This window comes from Podarcis cretensis, assembly GCF_951804945.1.
Source record: "Podarcis cretensis genome assembly, chromosome: 6".
In the NCBI taxonomy this organism is placed as follows: Eukaryota; Metazoa; Chordata; class Lepidosauria; order Squamata; family Lacertidae; genus Podarcis; species Podarcis cretensis.
The window spans coordinates 38,693,818-38,714,682 of NC_137175.1; the positions used below are offsets into that span (position 1 = coordinate 38,693,818).

Consider the following 20,865-nt stretch of genomic DNA (forward strand, 5'->3'; position numbering starts at 1 on the left):
AGGATTGTTTTTTAAAAAATCAAAAAGTGTTTGCATTGTTAATTCAAAATGAAAAGTTCGGCTTGTCTTTTTCTACCTGCTACTTAAAACAAGTAAGGGTTGCAGAGTGACACAAGGCAAAACATAGTTTCATTCATTCTACCTCTTCCCATTAGTTGCTCAAATTATATACACTTTCCTGATTATTTCTATGTGAGAGTAAACTGGAGTTAATGGAATACCCTAAATAAATTTAACTCCGAAGCTATCAGAGAGAAAGCCCAACAAAAAGGTATATATGCTTTAATTAAGATTTGCCATCATATGGTTTAAGAGGTCATAATTGTGTTTAAACAGTTGCCTGTGCAGACTTTGACAATGCCTTCAGGTCCAAGATGCACTTAGCAATGCTCTCCTTCTCCTGCAATACAGAAACAAATGAATGCTTTAAGAAACTTGGAAGGGAAAAAGCTTCATGGAGAATGACATGAGCAATTTTATTTGAAATCATACCACACTGAAACGATATGCTATACCTAACTGATTATTTCATAACTCAGTATTTAGTCCATCCTTAGAATCAAGATTAAAATTGTGCAGGAATAAAAAGCTTGAGACCCAGGCACCTACTTAGGCTAGAAATAATATCACACAAAAAAGGGTGAGAGCACAGCTTCATGTTTTTAAAATAATGCTTTAGGGCCCATAAAGGCAAAAAATTAATTAATTAATGCACACCCAATCCTCCCTAGTCCAAAAAAGCTACCAATCCTATGATTGGTACAAGTCTCACATAGACTGTTATCGAGGAACAAGATTCGCCTCTGTCCCTTTCCTTTAGGGAACAGGCAGACACTGAGATTAGTCTTTACATCTCCCATTCAAGTGCTTGGCTATTATTTGGCTAAGTTCCAACAAATTCCCGGCTCCTCCACACCAGTGCCCCAAGACACTGCTCTTGCAATCTCTTCCAATGGAAACTTTGAAAAAACAGATGTGCAGCATCTTAAACATTAATCATATCATAGGGACACACAAACCCTCCAGTAGCTTAGGCACAAACTTATTTTGTACTGTGGAGGTAACTGCAAGGGGAAACCTATAGAGAAGCCTGCTCCTAGTACCTGTTGGGCTGTAATACTCTGCCTAACGTTTTGCTCAACCCAGTTGATCATGTGATTTTGTTCCATATTCCGCTTGAGATGCTGTATTGCCACATGATAATCCAGCCGCTTCTTCACTTCTGTGTATACAGTAAACAGCCTCTCTCTGTAGTTTGTCTCAAGCATTATAGCAACATTGTTCTAGAAAAGGAAGAAATGAAATCACTTTTCCATTGTGGGCACACTACAGTATTTCTGCAAAATGAACATGCGGTATGTGCACAAAATCTTGTATTTCTTCCGTTTAAATAATTTAGAGATATAAATAAACAAAAAACATACGTGAAGAATGGTTTAGAAAATACCTCTTATCTGCATCCTACAAATACACATATAGTTAGTAAATTTAGACCTTAACCACTAGCTTTTTCCATCTTGTTTATAACATGCAATACTTATTTTTTTAACACTTAACACAAGGAAAGTTCCACAGAAAGTTTTTCCCACAAGACCATATAGCCAGCCTGTTACTATAATAGGACCAAGTGGAATATACTATACCAGCATGCCTTTAACTCTATGTGATATATTTTCCCCAATAGCCTCTAGTTATATATAGAGTCTGGTACCACTTATATTTGAATTTTTGTATGATTCTTCAGTTTAGAGCACAACTGTCTGACATTATTTAAGATCCAGTTCCACAAACAGCAAGGAAATACATGTCTTAAATGTTTTCCAGCTTTTTTGTACTAATAATGTTTCTTAACAATGAATCCCCAAATAGATAATTTTGAATTATTCCTTAACCACAGTACATGGGCAGTACTTCATCTTCGAAACCCTAAGCTACCTAAAAATGCAAAATAAAAAGCATGTTGTATCTGGAAATACTGATTTAGGGTAGGGGATTAAAAGGTGCATCACCATCTATTTTCTCTAATACATTTTCAAACAATAATTTAATTCTGACTGGAGTGTTATCCTATAAACATGAATGTGTAATTTATATTTGATTTCATACATTCCTTTTTGTTTGAAGATTTAAGTCACTTAGTTTTCTACTGAAATATGTAGTTTTTAACTAACTAAATGAGACAGGTTTCTCTACACAGAAGTCCCATTATATTCAATGGAACTTGCTCCCTTATGATTGTGCATATGATTGCCAGCACAAGCCACTGATCCTGATTCACAAAGGTTGAAATTCCATTTTTTTGTTGTTGACAGCACTAAATGTTTTAATCATAAATCTCATCATCATGATATCCTGATGTTAATAGCATATGTTATAGCTAATTTAGTCGAACAAATTATTACAAATTTCTAGTGATACCGCAATTGCCATCTCTTTTTCATATTAGGCAGAGATATATTTTAAAGGCACTTAGAATATTTCTGTTCAAAACTGCTATCATAGGATGGAGCAAGCTAGTTTTCTCCTGCTGCAGAGGGTAGGACCCAAACCAATGGCTTCAAGAAAGGAGATTCCAACTAAACATCAGGCAGAACTTGATGACAGCAACAGCTGTTTGACAGTGGAACAGACTCCCACCAAATGTGGTGGACTCCCCTTCCTTGGGGGCTTTTAAGCAGAGGTTGGGGGGCGACCTGTCATGGATGCTTTAGCTGAGATTCCTGCATTGCAGGGGGCTGGACTTGATGACCCTTGGGTCCCCCTGCAACTCTACAATTCTATGACTGACAGTAGTGAAGCAAAGCAAAGCACCAGAGGCATGTTAAAGCTGCTATTACATTTTTAAAGGTTTGCCATTTAAACCTTGTACAGGAACTACAATAACAATGGGTGACAACCAACACACAACACACAACACCCATGCCCCTAGTAGGAGCCTAATTATTGCTATACTGCAGCAGCCATATTCAAAGAATGGCTTGCATTAGTGACTGATGTAATCCATGGCACATTTTCTATTATTATTATTATTATTATTATTCTCCTCACGGACAACTAAACTTGTGCAACAATGTCAACTCTCAGACTTGTGCCAATGGTGCCCTGGATCTCGCACTCTGTGTATTTATTTTAATACTGTACCCGCTTGGTATCAAAGAGATAGTGACGACCCTCCACCCTCCACTGCTCTTTCTTCTCCTCTTCAATAGCCGTAGTGTGTTCAGCTATCATGTCATTTTTCACGGCTGTTGCTTGTGCTATAGCATCCTGAAATAAAAAACAAGCTAGTTTGACCTTCAGAGAAATCCAGTTTTGCACTCACATCATGCACTTTTCCCTTGATGCGATGTTGAAAAAAAGCCATTGTGTAATTGTTATGATGGTAACAATTATACTGAATATTAGCAGGATACAAGATGGGGTGTAGTGGTTAGAGTGCTGGACTATGACCTGTGAGACCAGGGTTCAAATCCCCACTTGGCCTTGAAGCTCACTTTGGGCCAATCATTCACTGCCTCTCAGCCTAACATGCCTTACAGGATTGTTGTGGGCATGAAATGAGGATGAAATGTATCCCACCTTGAGCTCTTTGGAGAAAAAGGTGTGGCATAAATGAAATAAATAAATAAGCAAGCACATGCAATTCTACTCCAGAGAGGTATTTTTAAGTGTAGTATACCCTCTTCTCCATTTGCATAGAAAAAAATAATAATACATTGAGACCTGCCCAATCTCTTCTAAAATGACCTCATTCTAATTCAGTTAATTTGTAATCACTGAATGCTAAGTTTGGACAGCATGCCTAGTAACAGCATGAAAACCGACTATCTAACTCATTTGGGAGGTACTTATACAGTGGTACCTTGGTTCTTAAACAGCTTAGTTGTTGAACAAATCAGCTCCCGAATGCCGCAAACCCAGAAGTGTTCCAGTTTGCGAACGTTTTTTGGAAGCTGAACGTCCGAAGTGGCTTCCGCTTAAATGCAGGAAGCTTGGTTTTCAAATAGTTTCGGGAGTTGAACGGACTCCCAGAATGGATTAATTTCGAGAACCAAGTTATCATTGTACTGAACATTAGAAAACTCAATCTCTCTGGATGTCTTGAGACTGCATATGATTATTATTGTGGTTATTACCATAGCACAGCAGGGGTGAGGCTACAAAATAATGAAGGAGTGTTGAGCTGCACTAAAAACTGCAATTATATTACAGTAAAACTGAACTCCTATGCACAGTGAGAGCAAGCCACATGGAAATCAGTAGGGCTTACCTTTCAGTAAAGTGGCATAGGACTGCATGGTGGAGGGATGGTATGGTGCTGAACTGGAAGCTACTCCTTAGCTGATCACATTATTTACAAGGAAAAGACATGACTCACATTTTGACTGACAGCATCCTATATATAGTGTGCTGAGCTGTATCCTTTTTAAAAAATTAATTTTAACATGTGAACTCTTTTACTGAGTAGCAATAAACGTGCTGTCTTACCTCATTGAGTTTGTCAGCAATAGCTGCTACATCTGGACCGTACTTCTTAATTATGTAGATGAGAATTCCCACCATAACACCTCCAGCTATTGTTTCATGGTTAACTACGTAAAGTTCCTTAGAGAGCATATAGAGCAGAAGCCCAGTCCCAAGCATATAGGGGCCTAAAAGCAAGCAAATCAATACCATTACACAAGACGATAGAGACATTCAGTATAAAGGAAATTTGCCTTAATATTGAATATGCTACCCTCCCTGAACATGAGATCTGTCAGGGGAAAGAACTCAGTTGCCCTTGAACTGTGACACACAAACATGAAAACAAAAGCCCTAAGTTAGTTATCAGAGGTGCTACTTCTTTCAAAACCACATTACAATCTAATAACTAATTTAAATTTATGATACTTGCATTATCACCTTTTAACACACTCTCTTCTTTTTTAGAGAAAGATAAGGGAAGGAAGGAGAGATAAACTTGTACATATGTACTACAGCTCCCTTTTGGAATGTCAGCCATATCTGTGACAACCACTGTTCTAAACAGAGATTACATTTATTGCTCAAAATAAAGACAAAATGAGTGATAAACCCAGACAATTTTAGTTGAAATAGGAAATGCAACGCAAATTTCTAAAGGCACACATCTATTCTGAGGTACTTTTCCTTATGCTGGCTGTAAGTTGTTATCAACACAACATACTTCAGAAGATAATGTGTAACTTAATCATTAGCAGAGGCACCTTCTCTGTTAAGTGCTTTGTGGACTTCAGTTCAAAAACTGGATATAAATATATTCAATAATACTTTTTAAATATAAGTTTCTTACTAAGAACTGGCTTTCACAAAGAGTTTACTCATGCAGGCATGCTAACCTGTGACTCCTGTTTTAGGGTATAAGAATTGGAAAATTTCTTCAGGGAATATTCCATGGCGGATTTTTCCTCCTGTTTCTGGAAGAGGTGGCACAGGAGCCAAGTGTTGCTGACTTGTGTGAAGTGGTCTGAATATTTGCACTGCCCTGCAATGAAGAAAATGATTCCATATTTCCAAATCCTTCCCCAAAAAAGGTTATACTTGTGGCTAAATAGAAATCAATAGCTTCAGGATATTCAGTAATCATCTGTTTTATTTTTTTGTTTTTTAGTATCTATCCTATCTTACCTTCATTAAGGAGCTCTAAGCTGTTAGCAGCTTTGAGTTACAAATCAATCCAATGTGAAAGAACATCATCAAATATTATAATAATAGAATCAGTAAACAAAACAGATTTCTCATCTGAGCTTTCTCCAAAGGCATATTTAAGGATTCGGGTCTTCACCAGGCATTATAAGGTATATACAGTAGTGATAATGTATGTCTCCCTAGGAATTCCAAAGCATCACTGTCACATCCATAAACCGTGCAAGCTGTAGCACTTGGAAAAGGCTCCAAATTCTCCAAAATCATGCATAAAATTAATCTCCCTATTATAGTTATGCTTTCATCTTATGCAAGCATAACTTAATAGCAAACTAAAAATTGTGGGGGAGAAAAAGCAATCAGAGAGACGGGAAGGGCTAAACTTCAAGAACAAAGATAGCAACACCAAAACAAACCACTTTTAACACAGAAAAGCATGTTTCCAATGTGCCTAAACAAGACAGTCCCTTGAAGTTTGGTATCCCAGTGAAGGGAGAGCACTACGTGTGCCTCACACTGAATCATAACATGTTGTAAAAATTCTCCTCATTTTAGAAGTTGCTTGCTACACAGTAGAAGCAAGCTGCAACTTGGTGATAAAAAAATTAAAGGGCCCTTTAGCACCTTAAAGCACAGATTACAGTCCATTTTAACTGTATTCTCAGTTGCGCACGCACACACACACATATACACACAAATTTATTTGGGGGTGAGGGGAATGTAAAAAGTGAGAACAGAGGGAAATGAAATGCAGAAAAATACAGTCAATGAGAATTGCATGTATAAATTCATAGTAGTGTTGTAACTGAAATTATAGAAATAAAATTAAAAGTTGAAATGTGTGTGAGCAAGTGAAGGCTGGAATGTGAAGGCTTATTTGCAAAAGAACCATGAGAACACAACAGAATGACATATACATATAAACTATTGCTATAATCATTAAGGACAATGAAAGGATGTACAGAGCTGCCTTCAGATGTATGTCAGAAAGTCAGATAGATGTTTATTCCTTGACATCTGATGGGAGGGCACTCCACAGGGCGGGCGCCACTACCAAGAAGACCCACTGCTTGGTTCCCTGTAGCTTCACTTCTCAAAATGAGGGAACCGCCATAAGCCCCTCAGAGCTGGATCTCAAGTCTCTGGGCTGAACACTGAGGGTGGGGACGCTCCTTCAGCTATAGAGGCAATGTAACCCAATTACTTTCCATTTTAATTAACTCAACAGACTTCAGGATGATCTACCAGTTCAGGAGATGGAGGCTTCCCCTAAACTGACCAAAAGAAATCAGATCTTACTTCTATCTTGGCACTGGAGAACCGACGATCCCCCCTCTACAGAAGGTTATCAGTTTTGTCATATGGCAACCCAGTTGTGCTCAGGGCCTTGCAGACCTTGAAGGTACTGTGCTGTATGACAGCCTTCTGAGTCAATACAGTCATACCTTGGGTTACAGACGCTTCATACCTTGGGTTACAGACGGTTGTGCATTTTCGGGTTGTGCACTGCGCCGAACCCAGTACTGGAACGGATTACTTCCGGGTTTCGGCGCTAGTGCAAAAGTGCTAAATTGCGCATGTGCAGAAGCACCAAATCACGACCTGTGAGTTCGCAGGCGTGGCGCTGCGGGTTGCGAACACGCCTCCTGCAGGGATCACATTCGCAACCCGAGCATCCATTGTACATTATACCAGTGCTAGCAAACCTTTAGCACACGTGCGAAAGGCGGCACTCAGCACCAAAGTAGGGCCGTTGCTGGGGGTTGGCGAAGTGGGCGGCCATTCCCCCCTCCCATGCCACTGTGGACGCTAATCAGTTGGCACGGAAGGTGTGGAGGGGAGCAGGGAAGCGAAAGGTGTCTGGGCAAGAGCATGCACACACTAAGGAACATGCCCACGACTTGCCTGCCACACCTCCTGCTCCAGGCTGGGAGGGAGAAGCACCACTCTTTGGGGCTCCTGAAAGACCCGAGATTCTCTGCAGCGATGGTGCAGATGATTGGCTGCTGTGTCAAGGGCTGTTTTCTATTGGCTGCCGTTGTGGCAATTTGGCGGTCGATTTGTGGCTGCCAGCAGTGAGCATGGAAATGATGTGTGTGTTCGGCGACTTGTGCGATTGTAAGCAATCCCCCCCCCCCAAAAGCTCAAAAACTCTTGGCAATCTCCCCCCATTTTCTTAATATGGAATCCCCCAATATGGTAATATATTATTTATACCCCACCCATCTGGCTGGGTTTATTTATCTGTTTATATTTATTTGCATGCGCGCACACAAACAATCAATATTATCCCATATTAAAAATTGGGAGAGGGAGGGTGGCTCTTAGTACAGCCTTCCAGTGTACTCCAATGGCTGGATGGCTCATAACACTACTTTTTGTTGGAGTAATACTAGTGCTTTTTTTCTGTGGGGACGTATACCCCTAAACATTTTGTAAATTTAACAGAAGAAGAAATTCACTGTATTTATTTTCCCCAATTAGAACTGTATTTATTTTTCCTGATGGTGATTTCCTTGAGTCAAAATGAGAGTATTCCTAAACATATTTTTTTTTTGGGGGGGGGGGGAGCACTGAGTTATACCATAAAATTATATATCAGTGGAAAGGGTTACATTAACCCTAATGTATGAGTTGTGTTTTTTTTCTAAACTAAAATCTCTGTATCCAGGTCAAATTGCCGAGTTGGTATTTTGCGATAAATAAGTAGGTTTTGGGTTGCAGTATGGGCACTCGGTCTCTAAAAGGTTCGCCACCACTGCGTTATACCAGTATCATTGAATTGCACCTTTCCGCTTCTTGTGGCCTGGATTCCCGTTCCCACCCTGCATAATCCCTGCGAGTTTTTACGACGACCTGCGTCGCTGCGGCCTCCTGTAGAAGCCTAACCTCCTCTTTCTTCCCTGTGCTTTTCCCGGAGAAAAGCAGCGGCTTCCTCCCTCTCTTCTTCCTATTCCAAGGCCACCCTCCTCACCACCTGCATGGACTCACCCCACGGGCAGAGCGGGCGCCAAGCTCTTCAGGCCACCAGCCGGGGCTGCGGGAGGCAAGAACAAGAGAGTCAAAGCACAGCCCCCGAAACCCAACAGCCCGCCCGCCCTGCAGCCCCCGCTTTACCCAGGGCGCGCACGGCCAAACGAGACAACATCACGACGGCTGCTGCTGCTGCCGCCGCCGCCGCCCTCTCCGTCCCTGTGACCCTCCCGGCGAAGAGAACTCAAGATGGCAGCCTCCGTGGAGGAGGTCTCGCGAGAGGTCTCGCCTTCTTCGCCGTGCTTTTCTGGACCTATCGGAACAGCTGGGCCGAGAGGACCAATGCGGCGAGCGTCACCGCGGAGACGGGGCAGAGAGTCGCGCGAGAACGAAAGGGGGGCGGGAGAGGGAGGGGGGAGAGAGAGAGAGCTAGAGATAAGAGTATAGAGTTGCCGCAGGGGCTGAACTTCCGGGTATTGCCTCCCACGGGCAACGATAGGAAGCGGTGGACAATCCGCATTTGCAGCATTGCCTGTGGCGGGGCTAATGCAGCAGCTCATCTTGCGAATGCAAAGCTTGTTTTGTTTTTTTTGGAAATATATATATTTTAAATATTTTAATATAAATATTACACACACACACACACACAAACTTCTGCTCAGTTGTGGCGTGTGGTCAGTGTCGGATTCGAAACCCAGCTCAGCCAGGAAGCTCACTGGGTTGACCTTGAGGCAGCCTCGCAGGATCGCTGTGAGGATAACCAGGGAAAAAAGGGGACAGCCATGTGCGGCACCGTTATCTCCTCACAAGAAAAGTGGAGTAGCCATGCAATAAATCAATAAATGCCACCCAAGCTGGCGCTGTGTACCAGATGAAGGTGGGAAGGCGCTGGCTGAGCGTCGGCTATTACCACCCCCACCCCGACACACCCCCCTACCCACCGCCTACATTTCAGGATTGCAGTTGAGAGCGTGGCCGAAGACGGCTCTTCGCTGTTGCTATCCCGACGTTACAGAAAGCGAGAAGGGTTTAAAAGCAAGCGGATTGGTGCGGCGCCGTGCTAGAGCAGCTACCGTTAACAGCGCAAAATGGAAGGCGGCCAGGTGTTGAAGCAGAGTAGTTTATTGCAACCCTGCGGTGTGGCCCCCTTTAAATGTAGATATAGAGATTCAGCGTTCTTAGGAACATGTGGCGCGCCGTGCTCTCCCTTTGGTACCGCAGAGTTGCTGAAGGTGAATTAAAGGTCAATTCTGGGGTGTTAACTCTTCCCTTTCTATCTCTGTGAGTTTCCCTGGGCGAACCGCTTAGAAAATATCGCGAGAGAAGCAGAGGTGTCCGAGACCCATTCATAACCCGGAAATTGGGGAGGAGGAGAAGAAACAGAGAGAGAGAGCGAGAGAGGAGAAACGAAGCTTCGGGCGTTCTCGCGAGAGCAGCGGCGCCGAGAGCTGTCGGGGCGAGGGGCGGAACGGGGTGTCCTGGGAGCACGTGGGTTGCGCTCCAAGTTTGTCCGCGCGCGTCTCTGCGGCCATGGAGGGAGCGAAGGCGGCTCCGGCTAAGGCGGCTCCGGCTCAGCCGGCCGACGGAGAAGCCGGGTCCGAGTGGAGCATCCCGGCCAACGCGCCCGCCTGCATGGAGCGGCACCTGGACGGGGCCCACTACCGGGCAGGTAGGTGCCAGTCGCGAGCTGCCCCCGCCGCGCCGGGGACCCGCGCCCTCCAGGCACCCTGAGCTCGGCGCCCGCCCCGTTGCTGCCGCGTCAGCCGGGGCTCCCACCGGGCGGGAGCCGGGCATCCCTTGTGGGCTCCTTTCCCCGCTCGTGGCCCCGCGTGGAGTTCGGGACGCCTCCCCGGTTAAAACCCTTTTGTGCCTAGTCTGCAGTGGACCCAGGGTGGAAAGTGATGCGACTTTGCAAGGCTGCAACATCAAATTTATTTTATTGCAAAGTCTTCCTACAACTGTGTCCCAAAACGCTCACCTACAGTGGGTCACTTCAAAAGTGGAACATTGCTTATGCTCCAGCTGTGAAGCATGGCTCTTTCCTTTATAGGTCGATGCGATGTCAGTGTTAGCAGTAGCTACACTTTCTAGGTTGAGAGGAGCATTTCTTTAAGGGGATTGAGCTCTGTTATTGAAAAATCAAGTTCAGGAGCTTAGTACAATGAGCTTTATCTGGATTTCTATCTGTTGCTTTACCTGTTCACTGATGTTCAATGACTATTCAGTGCACTCTAGAAGAAACCTCACATTACTCCACCATGCCAGATTTGTTCCAGCTGCTGTCCTCAAAAACCCTCGTAGATTCAGTTACAGGTTTTTTAAAAAAGAAATAGGTAAGGCTTTGTTTCAGCTGTTCATTAAGTGACATTTTTGGATGTTGTCAATAGGATTTTTTTTTGTCAAGATATTTTGCCATAACAGTCTAGATTCTAGGATGGGTTCAGAGCAGAGCTTGATCTTCAGTTGTGTTAGGCCTTGCCTGTTTTTCTGGTGAATTGTGATTCCTTTCCAAAGGGATTGTGTTATGTAGGAGTTTTGAATAGCAATGAGATCAACTTTGGCATTTAATAATTAATCAGTGGTAGCATTTCTCTTTATGCTAAATTTAGGTGATCCACATACTGCAAATATATCATTGTAGCTTAACTCTGTTTATTTTCCAGATGGTTCTTTGCTCCTGGGAGCTTCCAGTTTGAGTGGACGTTGCTGGGTAGGTTCCATTTGGGTGTTCAAGGACCCATCTAAAGCTCCTAATGAAGGCTTTTGCTCTGCGGGAGTTCAGACTGAAGCAGGAATAGCAGATCTGAAATGGGTTGCTGATAAAGGCATCTTGGTAGCTTCGGATTCAGGTGAGCATCAGGGAAGTGTGTCTCCTGGAACCTCTTAGTGGCTTATAAATTACGGCCAAGATCGCATAAGGATGAAGCTATGCTTCCTTTCTGAAGTGGTTCTCAATGCTAAAGAGAATTTTTAAACCAAAAAGTGACGTGTCTCTTTATGACTGCCTTCCAGTTCTTTTGGACTGTAATTCTTATCATGGTAACTTGGTTGGCTGCTTCCAAGAACATTAAAGAACATTCATCTGGAAATCCTGGATTTTCTACAATCACTCTTTTGTAGCAATTAAATAATTTGACATGAGATCTTTGAAGAGACTGAAGCCTGGAACAAGCACTGTCATTGCAGGATAAAAAGTGCATTGCAAATTGCTATAAAATATGTGGGCTGGATCCTAAGGTCTTGTGAGTAGCATTAACTCATGGAACAGCCATTCCTGATGCCTGGTAGTGGAAGAAGAAGAGTCTCTTTTGCTGATTTCCCCCCTGCAAATCATCTACTAATGGAATAACATAGGAGGAGCTGGTGGCGGGAAATGGAAAGCAGTCAATATTGCTTCTCTTCTTTTTCCATGAATGGAAGTTTCTGCTTCTTGTGCCTGAAAGGACACTCCTGGATCCAACCCTGTCATTTTAAAGCAGAGTTCCCTGTGTTGGGGCTACTAAAGTAGTTTGGTGGTGGGTGTGATTTTGTTTCTGGTGTAGAAAAAGTCGTCTTTGGTTTACCAATAACGTTAAGTAATGGAGCCCACCACTTACCTAATAAGTATGTAGGGCTTTCATTAGGTATTCTGCTGCTGACTTTGATTCCCATTTTGTTTAGGTGCCGTGGAACTTTGGGAACTAGATGAGAATGAAACTCTGATCGTGAACAAATTCTGTAAGTACGAGCACGATGACATTGTGACAACAGTGAGTGTCCTTGCCAACAACACACAGGCCGTCAGCGGCAGCAAAGACTTCAGGTGATCCCTTTGTGGTGCTGCTTTTCAGCTTTACTGTAAAAGTATCCATTCTAGTTTTTAACCTGCTCTGGATTTTATGTCTAGTGTGAAGATCTGGGACATCCCTCAACAAACAGTACTCAACACCTATAGAGGTGAGTGCTAAGCTTGATTTATTTCTTTACTTTTATTACTTTATCCTGCCCTTCCTCCCGAGCAGATCTTGTATGTGATCCAACCATTCCCCCAGTTTTATAGCCACGAGGTGTCAGGCTGTATGAGAATGTGGGTAGCCCTGTGGCTGACATAATGAGCTTTATGACTGAACAGCAGAGAACAATCTGAATCTCTTCAACACCCCCGCAACCGGAAACACTTTGGCTTCTGTGTGTCTTATCCATGTTCCATGTTCTCTCCAACATGCTTCAAGAGACCAAATGCAGTGTAGAGCTTCCATGGATATGTTTTCAAGCTGTTAGTGTCCCAAATTATCACAATACTGCTGAATGCTAGATGAGAGCAAAACAGCAGGAGGGGGGAGGATGTAAGAGACAGGCTTATAATCTTATCTGATTAACAACACAGTCATTGCAAACAATTTCTCAACAGATAGTATTTGATTTAAAAAAATGGCACGACTTTGTTCCCTCTTGTGTGGGATGATTTGATGCTGTTTAGTCATTGATCTTTGCGGGACCACTTTCCATTCTACAGATAACCGAAGGAGAGTCATTTAATACTACTTACAGTGGTGCCTCACAAGACGAAATTAATACGTTCCGCAAGTTTTTTCTTCTTGCGAGTTTTTTGTCTTGCGAAGCACGGTTTCCCATAGGAATGCATTGAAAATCAATCAATGCGTTCCTATGGAGACCGCTTGCCAGGCTGGCGGTGCGGAGAAGGGCTTTTCTCCCCACTGCAAGCCTTCAGGACAGGTACGGGAACAGAGGGGAAGGCGCGCAGCGCTTCTCCTCTGTTCCTGGGGCTTGCGGTGGGAGGAGGGTTTTTCCTCCCCACGCCAACATTCAGAACAGCATTCTGAAAGTTGGCGGTGGGAAGGAAAACCCTCCGCCCCACCGGCAGCCTTCAGAAGGCTGCTCGGAAGGCTGGCGGCGGGAGGAGGTCTCTCCGCCCCACCGCCAGCCTTCGGAGCAGCCATCCCAAGGCTAGCGGCCGGAGCAGGTCTCTCCGCCCCACCGCCAGCCTTCGGAGGAGCCTTCCGAAGGCTGCCGGTGGGGCGGAGAGACCTCCTCCCGCCGCCAGCCTTCGGAGCAGCCTTCCGAAGGCTGCCGGTGGGGCGGAGAGACCTCCTCCCGCCGCCAGCCTTCAGAGCAGCCTTCCGAAGGCTGCCGGTGGGGCGGAGAGACCTCCTCCCGCCGCCAGCCTTCGGAGCAGCCTTCCGAAGGCTGCCGGTGGGGCGGAGAGACCTCCTCCCGCCGCCAGCCTTCGGAGCAGCCTTCCGAAGGCTGCCGGTGGGGCGGAGAGACCTCCTCCCGCCGCCAGCCTTCGGAGCAGCCTTCCGAAGGCTGGCGGCGGGAGGAGGTCTCTCCGCCCCACCGCCAGCCTTCGGAGCAGCCTTCCGAAGGCTGCCGGTGGGGCGGAGAGACCTCCTCCCGTCGCCAGCCTTCAGAGCAGCCTTCCGAAGGCTGCCGGTGGGGCGGAGAGACCTCCTCCCGCCGCCAGCCTTCGGAGCAGCCTTCCGAAGGCTGCCGGTGGGGCGGAGAGACCTCCTCCCGCCGCCAGCCTTCGGAGCAGCCTTCCGAAGGCTGCCGGTGGGGCGGAGAGACCTCCTCCCGCCGCCAGCCTTCGGAGCAGCCTTCCGAAGGCTGGCGGCGGGAGGAGGTCTCTCCGCCCCACCGCCAGCCTTCGGAGCAGCCTTCCGAAGGCTGCCGGTGGGGCGGAGAGACCTCCTCCCGTCGCCAGCCTTCAGAGCAGCCTTCCGAAGGCTGCCGGTGGGGCGGAGAGACCTCCTCCCGCCGCCAGCCTTCGGAGCAGCCTTCCGAAGGCTGCCGGTGGGGCGGAGAGACCTCCTCCCGCCGCCAGCCTTCGGAGCAGCCTTCCGAAGGCTGCCGGTGGGGCGGAGAGACCTCCTCCCGCCGCCAGCCTTCGGAGCAGCCTTCCGAAGGCTGGCGGCGGGAGGAGGTCTCTCCGCCCCACCGCCAGCCTTCGGAGGAGGTCCGAGGACAGTGGGGAAGACGCACTGTGCTTCCCCGCTGTCCCGGAGATTTCCCTATGGGCTTTCGTCTTGCGAAGGAAGCCCATAGGGAAATTCGTTTTGCGAAGCGCCTCCAAAACGGAAAACCCTTTCGTCTAGCGGGTTTTCCGTCTTGCGAGGCGTTCGTCTTGCGGGGCACCACTGTAGTTCCTTTGGGTTTTTTAGGGTGAATCAAATTGGCTAAAGAAGTTCATATTCCCAGAGCTTAAATCTTGGGCAGTGTAATTTGGGGAGAAGCAGCAAGGTGATCTCTCTAGAGATTTGTATAATATAGTTATTGCTCTTGCAGGAACACAAACCCACACCTAAATTAACCCAGTGATTCCAGCAGAATATATCTAAGAGTTTCCCAGTAAAATTTGCAACAGCAACTAAGCAGCCAGAACCCCATTTTTTGGAACTGGCTTTGCACTTGAGTGCTACACACTAGCACTTTTCATGTGGTCTATTATTCCAAGTTAGCCTTCTAACCTCCTGAAGGCCTCTTGAGATGTTACTTTGGGAGCCACTTGATGCTAATTGTGACTCTTTGGTTCACACACTAGCCATTATTTCCGCCCCCCTTCAAGCAAAGTTGTCAATTTTAACATGCTGCCTGTGGGCAAATGGCTCCTTCTCTTCCATTCATGTGCAGTAATGCCTTCTACTCACAATGCATCCAGCCTTGAATCACCACCTAGACAAGCCCATATTAATGTAGTATATTGTGTGCTTTTTGTTCAATTTTGGCCAGCTCATTCCAGTCCAGTGACATGTGTGGCCTCCTGCCCTGGAAAAGACACCGTGTTCCTGTCCTGTGCAGAGGTAAAACCAACTTTTGTTTCTAGAACTTTGTAGATTCAAATTTAGCCTATAGGTGAAATGATTTGGATATCTTTGATATTGTCAATATGAGCACAAAGCTAATGGAATTACACAGTATTGAGAGAGAGAGAGAGAGAGAGAGAGATGCCTGACAAAACTGACAAAGTTTTGGTCCATACTTTCCCGCTACAATGATAATTCTGCTTTTAAGGCTTATTTTATCTCATTCTTTTTTAGGATGGCAGGATTTTACTCTGGGATACCAGATCACCAAAACCAGCAACTCGGATTGGTATGTTTTGGGGCGTTAGATTATGTCTGCATTTCCTGTGGTTTAAGAATAAAATTTTATTCAGAGTTCTTGTTGCCCAGAAGAAAGTTAAGTGTGAATTAAGAAATATTCTCATAATAATTTATTGAGTGGCATTCAACTAAGCTTTCCTCAGAATAGACCTACTTAATTTTTTTTTTTTTAAAAAAACTTGACTTAGTGAAATCCATTAATTTCTGAGGCATGTTCTGAGAGTTTTCACACTCCTTTCACAGTTCCCTTTATCCCTAGTTTACACTAACTACAGTTAGGACTAAGAGTTCTATTCGGTGTAGCACTAAGCAAATGGTTTAGTCACTGCAAAGATTTCCAGTTCTTTGGAATGGTCCCCCTCTCCCTCTGCATGCCCCCTAAGTCTGTTCTGGGATTTCCCCCCAACTCTCTGAGCAGATTTGGGGATGATGCAGTTGTGGAAGTCTCATTGTGCTTGTGGTACTTTTTATGCCAGCAGAATTATATGGTTGAATACTGCTGGAGCTCAAAATCATGCTTTGCAGACATACTTATATTACAGAATTCCATAAATATTGAGCTGTCTGGAATTGGTGGGAAGAGCAGTTTCTGTTTTTCCTTTCTATCCCCACCCTTTTAAGTCCAACCCTACAGTCTGTCAGCTATTTTAGAGAACTTTGAGACTGACCAGAATTTTCCTTTTTTCCCTTCCCCATGTAGCCTGCAGTGCCTTTAGTAACCTCCCTACCTCCCTGGTGTGGCATCCACACCGAACAGACACTTTCGTATTGGGTAAGGAGTATTTATAGATGCTTGTTTTACAGATGGGGCAATAAAATGCTTGTATCTCTCTAATAACGTTGCTCTCCATTACTGTTTTGAAGGTGACGAAAGTGGGACTGTTGTCCTTGTGGACACAAAGAACACAGACTCTGCCCTAAGCTCACCTGTGCACTCCCGAAGCGTCACCGGATTTGCTTTTTCTGCACATAGGTATGATCTGCAATATCAGTTTCTAGATACATGCATTGGTTTCCTGGCCAGAGGCAGGGAACTGAATAGACATCATTGTTTCCTGATTGGCAGCTCTGTAAATTCTTGAAATGCTTGTTCACATCTACAGGACCTAGGGAAAGGTCAAATTTTCCTAGTGAATGCATTTTTATTTTGCTTGGCAAATTGGAGCTAAAAAAAATAAATGTGTAAACATCAACTTTTCATTTTTCCTTTAGCTCACCCCTGTTGGCTTCCATCAGTGAAGACTGCTCAGTAGTTGTTCTTGACTCGAGCTTCTCAGAAGTGTGAGTACAAGACCGTTCCATCGATCCCTGCCCTGCTCTCCTCTCAGTATCCCCCTCCTGGGCTCAGTTACATTTTCCACAAACTGGCCACAATCCTGCGAAATACCTGGTGTGGCAGCTGCATGCACTTGGACAAATCCAAAACGGCACCATAATTGAATTCCTGCATCCGTTTGGTCCATTACAAATGTATAGCTAGCAATATGTCTGAAGTCATTGGTCAGTGCCAAAGGCCACCAAAGCTATCAAGGAGGAGGGATGGTATGGGCATGGTAAACCAGGCCCACCCCCATCCCTACTTACCCTGTGGAGGTAGTTGCTTGGAAGGTGGATGAGGAGTTGGAAGTGAAATGAGGGCTTCCTCACCCTTTTGGTCTTGTCCCCCAGTTCAGCAGTGTCAGGCAAAGAAGGGGAGTAGGGACTGGGTTTACTGAGCTTGGTACATCTTTGTTTAGCAGAGACAGACTAAATTGAGGCAAAAGGGTGAGGCAGTAACACTGCCCATCTTGCTACCTTGCAAATTATCTTCCACCATGGGTGTTGGGGACTCTGCTGTCCGTGTACATTGGCTTTCCTCTCTTATCAGCCACACTAGCCAGGAAGAGATGGAAACCAGGAATTGGCACTTGGAGACAATGATGTTCCAGCTTGACTAGGGAACTACTAGATGATGCTGGACTCCAACTCCCATCATTCCTGATCGTGGGCTGTGCTAGCTTGGGACTGATGGAAGGTGAAGTCCAACAACATCTGAAGGGGCACAGATTCTTCACCCCAATCCTGCTGTTAGAGCAGTCATTTTGTTTTTTTTTTTGTTGTTGTTTTTTTAAAGTCATTAGAATCTGCAATCTCATTTTGCATTAGCATTTGAGTCCATTTTCTATTTCTAATAAATTGCAAGAAACAATGCCAGCTCGGGGAGGTTTGTAGTGATATGTGTCTGGGGTAGCACCACTAATGTTTTATACCTTTCTCCAGTTTTAGAAACCGGTCCCATCGAGACTTTGTGAAAGGCTTATCATGGTCACCATTAAACAAAGTCTCACTGACGACGGTTGGATGGGACCATCAGGTTCTACATCATACAGTCCCGACGCAGAATAACCATCCTTCTGGAAAAAACAACATAACTTCATAGATCTGTGTGTTCCATTTGGGGTCATTCTCCCTGGAATAGCATCTTTTTTGCTTTCAGTTTTTTGTTTTTGTTTTGGTCAAGTCCTGGGGATGAATATGGCCTTTGCAGCGATGAAGAAAAGTCCTGTAGCAATTTCATGTTAGGTGAGCACTAGCTCATTTCAACCACTGTTTCAGCCAATGAGATTCTTTGAGCATCAGAAGTCTGATTGATGGTGACAGCGCAGTACAAAATCATAGATAATTGGGTTCATTTTGTTTTAGTTCTATTTTTTTTAGAACCTCCAAAGTTGTAGAGAAGTGTGTGTGTAGCCCTTTTTTGAATGGGGAATTAATACAACCTTGCAGGAATTTCTAGGCTATTTTGGGGGCAGCCTTGCATTGGAGTTTTAATTATGACTTTGAGAGACTGTGAGGTAATCCTGCCAAATGTGGTCTAAATTGTCCCATCTTGAGGATGCAGTGTATTGTGATACGGAATCTCATCTGGGATAAAGTTATGTAGATATAGACATGAAAGCATGCTATATGTATAGCCAAGCAGCGGGTGAGATTGAACTCATGAGCCCCATCAGTGGAGAGTTTGAACTAAGGCTTAGTTTTTAGGTTGTGTCCTTGGAAGAGGGGACAACAAAGCATTCTTGTAGAACATTGGTTTTGAACTGAGCTGCAGAGAATTGTGTGCAAGATTGGGATGGGGTGGGTATCACACCGCTCTACAGCTCTTGAAGCCTGCGGAACTACTTGCTCCCAGCTCTCAGGTTACATTATGTAGAGCAAAGAAGATAAGCTGATAGGAAGCCATTAACCCCCCTCAGAATTAGAAACTCACAACATTAGTGTTTGCAAATCTATGTAGTTGTTATGTGAAATCCCAACTGTTGTGCGTCTACAGCCAGTTTCCAAGAAGGGAGGCTCATCTGTTGTACATTTTGTTTTGTTTAATATATTCACACCCATGTCCCATTGTGGAGTAGAAGATGTAAGGTGCGCATGCTGATGTCACACATCATGGTTTTGTAATGGGAGAACTGCTGGGAGGCATCCCCTTGTCTTCCGTGATTTTCTGGAGCAAAGGAAGACAAACTGCTTATTTGATGTCGGCAGCAAGCACTACTCCAGGACGATTGTGACATGAAATGGATAGAGATGATCGCACGCAAAAGGGAAGGCAGTTTTTGAAATAAATCCCTTTTCATTTTTAAATGAGCCAATTTTCTGTTTTATTTGACAGTGTCCTCTTATGCCTCTTATTTCGAATCCTCTTCTAAATGGAACTTTGCACTCTTTGCAGTGATATTTCAAGATGTCAGGTGCTCACTTACGTGGCCATAAAACTTCAGATCCTGTTTTTGCTCAATTGTAAAGCTTTCCTCCCTAAAAACATCACTGAACTCAAGTAATTAAATATTAAGTGGCTTCAGATGCACACATAATTGCAATTCATCCAGAGTGACTTGAAGGGGAAATGATTCCTGTTCATTTCAGTGGCCTCTTAACCTGGACCATTGCTCAGCCATTGCTTTCTTGTGTCCTGTTCCTCAGCTCCCCATAACCCTACAGTAGCACCTCGTCACTCAGGATGATTGGACCTGAGTCTCAAAAGCACTGCTTTAAAAAGCCCACCCACAAGGTCAAGCAAGTATATCCTTAAGCTGTTGTCTGCATTCACAAGATGTACTGTTTCCGGTGGATTATGAACAACATAAAGGCCACATGTCAACATAAAGACCATGAATTATCCCAAAGTGTCTTCTGAATGTGACTGAGCTCTTCTGGCCTCCCTTATGTTCTAAATGGAAGCTTATATGGTATTTTCTTGCGAAAGAAAAATACATTTTCCACATTTCCTGGAGGAAAAACCTGTGAGAAAACAATCTTACCTTTTTTTTAAAAAAAAAAACAAATTACAAACATTAAGTCTGAGAGGAGCACTCAACCAAACATTTTGTAATTTCAGGTTAACACTTGTCCTAAATTTCTCTCCCCACGCTCTTTCCATTTTAATTCTGGGGCAGTTTCAGACATTCACTGGCCATGACTGCAATCTGTTGAGCTGTGTTTCTCCTAAGGACTAAACTACATGTTTCACTAGTCACCATTTTGAGAGGAGTATAAATTAGCCACTTTTTAAGGAAATAAACTGCAGGTCCTCAATCCACATTGTCCTCTCACCAAGGCCAGTTCTGGGGGTGGGGCAGGATACCCACTTGGTCCAGGGGCTCAATCTCAAAGGGCGTCTCAAATTTAGACACTTTTTAATTTGGGGGACACAATTCATAACCTTTTTTTATGCCCATCAGGCCAAAATGTGACGCACCTTCTCAGATAGAAAAGCATTACAGTGGTACCTCAGGTTACTTACGCTTCAGGTTACAGACTCCGCTAACCCAGAAATAGTACCTCGGGTTAAGAACTTCAGGATGAGAATAGAAATCGGGCTCCAGCGGCGCGGCAGCAGCAGGAGGCCCCATTAGCTAAAGTGGTGCTTCAGGTTAAGAACAGTTTCAGGTTAAGTATGGATCTCAGGAACGAATTAAGTACTTAACCTGAGGTACTACTGTAGCTGAATGTGCCCTGCTCTGCTTTAGGTGCCTTATGTTGTGTTCAGGTGTTGTAATGGTTTATTCTTATTAAGGTTGGAGGCTTCAAAAGCTGGAAATGGCCTGGGCTTCTATCAACCTCAGGGCCTATGTCCATGTGG

General features: G+C 44.6%; 2 protein-coding genes across 2 annotated transcripts; one reads left to right on the forward strand and one right to left on the reverse strand.

The window, feature by feature from the left end:
- Positions 1 to 266: 266 nt before the first annotated feature.
- ATP5PB (ATP synthase peripheral stalk-membrane subunit b) lies at positions 267 to 8,947 on the reverse strand. The gene is made up of 7 exons (XM_079981909.1): positions 8,785 to 8,947; positions 8,659 to 8,704; positions 5,361 to 5,506; positions 4,489 to 4,652; positions 3,142 to 3,267; positions 1,104 to 1,283; positions 267 to 400 (listed from the first exon to the last, which is right to left on the reverse strand). The coding sequence occupies exons 1-7, from the start codon at positions 8,813 to 8,815 to the stop codon at positions 329 to 331; spliced, it is 765 nt and encodes a 254-aa protein (XP_079838035.1). The 5' UTR covers positions 8,816 to 8,947; the 3' UTR covers positions 267 to 328.
- Positions 8,948 to 10,081: 1,134 nt separating this feature from the next.
- On the forward strand, positions 10,082 to 19,367 carry WDR77 (WD repeat domain 77). Its single transcript, XM_079981907.1, has 10 exons — positions 10,082 to 10,309; positions 11,304 to 11,489; positions 12,301 to 12,442; positions 12,527 to 12,576; positions 15,370 to 15,440; positions 15,678 to 15,732; positions 16,444 to 16,515; positions 16,608 to 16,716; positions 16,956 to 17,024; positions 18,003 to 19,367. Exons 1-10 carry the CDS (start codon positions 10,171 to 10,173, stop codon positions 18,160 to 18,162), a joined length of 1,053 nt encoding a protein of 350 aa, XP_079838033.1. The 5' UTR covers positions 10,082 to 10,170; the 3' UTR covers positions 18,163 to 19,367.
- Positions 19,368 to 20,865: the final 1,498 nt, after the last annotated feature.

Excerpts from the sequence above, each read along its gene's own strand:
- WDR77 (XM_079981907.1), top strand. The coding sequence starts at position 10,171 with ATGGAGGGAGCGAAGGCGGCTCCGGCTAAGGCGGCTCCGGCTCAGCCG. Across the intron at positions 10,310-11,303 it reads CGGGGCCCACTACCGGGCAG|ATGGTTCTTTGCTCCTGGGA; the intron begins GTAGGTGCCAGT and ends TTTATTTTCCAG. Across the intron at positions 11,490-12,300 it reads CTTGGTAGCTTCGGATTCAG|GTGCCGTGGAACTTTGGGAA; the intron begins GTGAGCATCAGG and ends CATTTTGTTTAG.
- ATP5PB (XM_079981909.1), bottom strand. The coding sequence starts at position 8,815 with ATGTTGTCTCGTTTGGCCGTGCGCGCCCTGG. Across the intron at positions 4,653-5,360 it reads CCCTAAAACAGGAGTCACAG|GCCCCTATATGCTTGGGACT; the intron begins GTTAGCATGCCT and ends GCTTGCTTTTAG. Across the intron at positions 1,284-3,141 it reads ATCTCTTTGATACCAAGCGG|AACAATGTTGCTATAATGCT; the intron begins GTACAGTATTAA and ends TTCCTTTTCTAG.